The sequence below is a fragment of the Lissotriton vulgaris genome, unplaced genomic scaffold, assembly GCF_964263255.1.
Source record: "Lissotriton vulgaris unplaced genomic scaffold, aLisVul1.2 SCAFFOLD_1498, whole genome shotgun sequence".
Classification (NCBI taxonomy): Eukaryota; Metazoa; Chordata; class Amphibia; order Caudata; family Salamandridae; genus Lissotriton; species Lissotriton vulgaris.
In genome coordinates, this window is record NW_028248965.1 from 32518 (window position 1) to 38542 (window position 6025).

The window sequence follows — 6025 nt, forward strand, 5'->3', positions numbered from 1 at the left end:
GTTGTTGTTGCTCTACCTCCAAAAGCAGGGAGTCAGTGGCGGTCTGTGGTGCCCTAGGAGGCCCAGAGTCAGCTACAGCATGCAGCAATATGGGGGGGTGGAGGGGGAGGCAGGGTAAGTGGGAGTCTGCAGTACCCCCAGTGGCCCGGAATTAAGGGGAACTTGCATTACCTGTTCGGGACTGAACCCAGTAGGAGCCTGTGTGGTACCCCTGGGGCCACTGAGTCTGAGGAACAATAGTAGGCAGTCTTGTGGCCATATGCGTATAAATGGTGATACTCACACAGACTATTTTAAGTTACCATGGAGTCGAGTCAAGCGTCGACAATTGCAGTATTCGGCTCACAGTCCCCACAACCAATTTGCATTATGGGAAATGGAGCTCATTGGACTTTGAAGGAATTTGACCACGAAACATTGAGAGCAGGGTATTACATACTAGTTGACCTATGGGGGGGGGGGGGGTCATGTGTTTTAATAAGGGGCGGGAGAAGGTTGGATAATGAATTATGACACGCGCTTCATGGTGCTAATGATCCTCAGCACCCTGGGCCTGATGTTCCAGATCCTTCTCAATCTCGAACGTTGGGGCGATGGCGGCGCTGCCTCACTGCCCTCTCCCCACTGAGCACACACCGTGGCTGCGCTTTGTCTGAGGGTATTTCCGAGCAGCTGCTCAGTCACAAAAAATGTCATTAATTAATGCTTGCAAGTTGCCATGATACAGGGCAGCCAGGGCTCAACTCCGGAGTCCGGCGATGTAATTACCCACCTGTGCTGGCTTAGTTCTTCCGCTTAAACAAATGAAGTGTGGCGAGGGCTGCACGCACCTCACACGCGTGGCTGCTGAGCGACATGAGAGCAGACACATACTCCGGGACCTTTTTAAACACGTGACCTCTGCGGGGGGCACGGTGTTCATCATAAGGCTTTATTTGACTCCCACATGGAGACAATTGGAATGGCACCTCCAATCTTATAACTACCGTCAGGGAACAACCTTTGGCCGGGATTAATGGGATCAGCAGGTAATGGAAGTCAGTGAGTCAGTAAGCCACACTGTGCATAGCGGACCCTGGAGTGGGAGCTGCGTCTAGGAGCTAGGCATTGAAAAGGCGAGTAGTGAGCAACAGAGATAGACTCAGAGATAAAAAAGTCGTGTTTTAGGCGCTGAGGCCAGATTCCCGTGTTAGGACTTGTGTAAGTTGTCGTGTTTGAGTGATTGTTGAGTCTCAGTCTTCTAGAATGACGGCGCTGGGCCTTGTGCAGCCAGAGGCCTAGGCTGTTTGTTTCATGTTTCTGAAGCTTAAGCCAGGAGCCGTATAGACCACAGCAGATCCTCACCCTGGCTGGAGTGCACCCCAGTCTGTGGGGAGCCTGGCAGGGTGCACTGAAGGTTGTTAATGGTATGGTTGAGATGTTTGCACATAGAAGTTCGAGGTAGGCTAAAAGAGCTGCCAATGCCTTCATTTCCAAGTAAAGCATTGCTCAAGCAGTAAAATGCTTATCATACTGTGCAAACTTCATGCATTAAAGTGCTGCGCAGCAGTTCCCGTATGTATGACATTGATTGTTGGAATACATTTGGAATGAATGACAACAAATTGTTCAGGACGGCATTTGTTTTAGCACTTTGTGAAAGCTGATAATCTAAATCATTGCGACTGACATGCCTTTATTTAATTGCCTCAAGCTGTGCATGGTGCGAGCATGAGCCACACTGTTAAAAGTTGACAACATGGTATTTCAAGCTGGTATTTATTTTCGAGGTGGACTCGGTGTGCCCATAACTTTTAGCGTGATCTTTGTGTGCACCATGTAGCCGGTTCTTGCCACCGAGATACACATTTAATGCAAGTGGGTGTCTTTGCCATTCAAGAGTTAGACATCACTTAAGAGGAAGTTGGTAGGTTTTGGAGGTTTTTTCAGCAGCATACATAAAATATTTGCTTCCTTTGACTCTGGTGACAGACTGCTGAGCAATGTTAAATAAATGCTTGGACTTAGGGGTTCACTTTCCTCTTTCATCTGCCTGTATCTTGCCCCCAGCATGTGCTTTTCCTAACTGTGCCATTGAATATCTTACCTGGTTTCATCTGATTTCTGGTTTTCACGTTCCTGACAATGTTGGGCCACATTACCCCGGCATGGATTTTAAGCTGTATTCTAACGTTTATTTAGGCAATAATGGTGATGTAACGAAACTGGTGCTCATGTAAAGCGCTCTGATACCGGATGTCTCGGGTCTACTTCGCTATACAAAACAAAAAATAGAAACATCAGTTGTTGGTCTATATATGTAAGTGCATTGACAGTCTGCCAGACTATGTTTGTGGTCCCAGTAGTGAAATAGCAGCAGGCGGCAGCGCAGAAGGTTAATGTGCCTGCTGCAAAGAACATATACCTGATGCAGATCACAAAATGCATATGATGTAAATAGGTCAGTGAGTCACTGCTTTTGTCGGAGAGATCCTTTTGTTACTTGCAGTTTGTAAGTTAAAATCCTAACATACAACAGCGAGCTATTAACTGTCATCTAAGACCTGCGTGATAAAGTCACATGTGTTTTAATGGAAATGTGGTAAAGGTAAGGCGTGGTTCCCAATGCTTTGTGAAGGCTGTTTCCCAACTGCTGTGCAATTTCTTCTACTCTTAGAGCTGAGATTTTCATGAAAGTCTTATAGTCTGAATTCAGCACCTGAGTGTAATAGGACGGAATGTATGAAGCTTTGTGGTTATACTGAATAAGCAGCTACCTATGTTATGCCATCTATTAATGTAATAACTGCACTTTCACAATTGCTTTATTAACCTTTCTGCTTTCTCAAATTTGCTTGAAAATGCATGTTTCTTCTCTTTTTTCAAAATTTTCTTGGGGGGGGTAACCCCCGCAAACACCCCTTATGGGGTTCGGGCACGCCCGCTGCGCTCGCTCGCTATGGTGCAGTATGCAAATCAGTTTGCGCCCTACCACTTTCAAATGTCACCAGCCGCTACTGCGCGAAACCAACCAATCCTAGAACTGCAGCGCAGCTCCAGGATTGGTTGGAGCAGGCTAAGACAGCGCTCATTTTGAGGCTGGGGGCCTGTGGCTGCAATCCCTTGGCAGTTTCTCAGCCCTGGGATTGCTAGCTCTGAAGTGTGCATGACAGATTGGCTGGCTCTCAAAGCAAAACCAAAGGGGATGATGGACGGAGTGTTGAACAATGAAAGCACTCACCCTCAGTCAACTGATCTAGGTTTAATCCATCATCATTCTTTTGCTCACTCCGCCACCCCAGTTTAGACATGGCCATATGAAAATCAGTCTGGCCCTGTGCCTCATGGGAACAGTCCAGCCCGAACTGCCGAAACATGTCTTCCCTGGACCGGAAACAAGCATCCTGGGACCGGTTTCTGGCTAATCAGCCGTCATCAGCCAGGCTAGCTTGAATCCAGTGCAAAGTGAGCAAGGGACCCACGTCTGGGCATACCCTGCCAACTTAGGGCGAACAAAGCAAAACCAAAGGAGATGATGGACAGAGTGTTTAACAATGCAAGCACTCACCCTCAGTCAACTGATCTAGGTTTATTCCATCATCATTCTTTAGGTCACTCCGCAACCCCAGTTCAGACATGGCCATATGCAAATCAGTCTGGCCCTGTGCCTCATGGGAACAGTCCAGCCCGAACTGCCGAGCCATGTCTTCCCTGGACCGGAAACAAGCATCCTGGGACTGGCTTCTGGCTAATCAGCCGTCATCAGCCAGGCTAGCTTGAATCCAGTGGCAAAGTGAGCAAGGTACCCACGCTGGGCATACCCTGCCAACCTAGGGCGAACAAAGATTGGCTGGCTCTAGACAGCCGGCCAATCTGACATGCACACTGGAAGGGGCTGAAGTAATAGTGCAATTTCACTAATCAGGCCGCCCGCCCCCTGCCCTCGCGCTGTAACAGCACAAGCTTGCGACACATTATAATAAAAATTGTATTTATTATCATTGTATTAATGTGTGTGCCTGCTGCGCTCGCAGCAGGCAGGGGGACGCTCCTCCGCCATAACAGAGGAGAAGCCGCTGCGTAGCCTCCATCAGCCTGAGTCTCAAAGGTCGACCCAATAATAATTATAATTTATTTTCACTTTTCTATTGCTACATTCAACATAGCATGATAGGCAGCGATGTGCTTTGTTGACACTGTTATGTGTACATGGGAGGGGTGCCTGTTCGACCACTATATGCCAGCTCTCACTTGGGGATCACGACTCCAATGCCCATATAGACGAGACTAAATTTACAACAGTAAGTAAAAGGGGCTTACCAGATATATTTTGGAATACATTTGAAGTTCACTGACTTCATTCTGGTGCACCTTCCTCTTCTTTATGAACTGCTTACCAGAGCCCTGTTTCCCTTCTTTCTTGGCATTGCCATTGCGATATTGGTGTCCAGGGGCTGCAAGGGTGGTGCCATGGGTAGAAAGGAGCCAGCGAGGGGTTGAGACTGCGACTCCTGGCGATCCCTAAATGACGTCCATGGATATATGTTGATCATTAAAGCACTGTAACATTATTTTAGAGTGTTAATAACTAGAAGAGCAGGAATAGAATTGGTGCACAGGGAACACATACTTGGAAACTATGCTCTTGCCATTTCAGATGGTCCTAAGCACATTTTGCAGACTTCTGGTCTGTTTGCAAGGGACATCATTTAGAATTTGGGGGATTACCGCTGTTTGCAATGTCAGCATATGAAACACCATTGTTCATCAGATTCTGATAACCTCTCTTGAACTAGTGGTCAGATTTAAGCAGCTTTATTCCATCCAAAAAGCATCACAATGCATACCATCCTCTACAATTATGAAATCATTTCAATAAAGATGACAGCAATGTATCACTATGTTTCGTATGGTGTTACAGAGCTAACAGAGCTTCAAGTGACAAAGCGAGTTTACTTGTGAATTGCTTGCCACTGGCAAGGAAGGTGGTAAACTAATCAATATCAACTTTTTGGGGCGTAATGATTGGTATATTTAAAAAAAACATTCAGATAAACCAGAGCTATAATAAATGAGCGAAGCAAGGAAACTGGTTTGTGACACAACCAGAGATGTGGTTGGAGAGGCTATTGAACAGAATGATTTAAGACAGGATGTACAATACACTTACAATACTTATTTCGTAGACTCAGATGTGCAGCTACACTGTTGACAATGTTTCAGTCTCTGTACTCATGTTTGTGGTCTTTGGAAGGGCAAGAATCAACTGATATAAATACAGATCAACAAGCACAGCGTTTAGTACTGCATTTTTGTCTTACTTATAACAAGTCTGTTTCCCTTATTTTAGAACCATGCCAGTTGGAAGAAAAGACAAATGCCCGAGTTCGTTGTATATGGCTTGGCTTGAAACACTGTCACAAGACCTGAGAGCTCCAGTTCTTTTGACCAGAGGGAATCAAGATAATGTTCTCACTTTGTACTGTCAGTAGTGAATGATTCCTCTTTACAGTACAGCCCACTAGAATGTCAATTATGAAGGATTTGAAAATCACAAAACTCTTTATCAGATACGAGTGATGTATACATTTGCTAATTATGTTTTTTACCTGCTGTATGTCATCTTTTTTTAACTAAAAAGCTTTTGGGCTAAAGCTAGATATGTCAAGGCGAAATATATTTAAAGCACTACATTGAAACTGTATGTATTGAGCACTTTGAAGTACATGTAATGCTGATGCCAACAAAAATAGTGTGAGGCTGCTAGCCGTAGAACATTTTGCATTTCTTGTTACACGTAATATCAGTTGAATGAAGAATCAAATGTACCCCTGCAGCATCTAGAGGTTCTAAGGTGCCCTGTAGCAAGGATGGAACTATTCAGGAAGGTATGAAATGCCAGATGAAATGGCAGGATGGAGCACAAAGATTTACAAACATGCAAAGGCTGTGTGGACCCAAAGATCATTTGTGGAAGAGGTGTGGCGCAGCGGCCATGGCGGCTGACTCTGGAACCGGGGGGCTCACGCTTCGATCCCTGGCACCG

General features: G+C 45.7%; 1 protein-coding gene across 1 annotated transcript in view; it reads left to right on the forward strand.

The window, feature by feature from the left end:
- The window catches only part of LOC147663754 (solute carrier family 12 member 3-like), a 31204-nt gene extending 25454 nt beyond the window's left edge, over nucleotides 1-5750 (forward strand). The window contains exon 4 of the mRNA XM_086950220.1: nucleotides 5330-5750. Within this exon, the coding sequence (XP_086806346.1) occupies nucleotides 5330-5471 (142 nt within the window). The 3' untranslated portion in view covers nucleotides 5472-5750. The remainder of the gene's footprint in view (nucleotides 1-5329) is intronic.
- The last annotated feature ends 275 nt before the right edge of the window (nucleotides 5751-6025 follow it).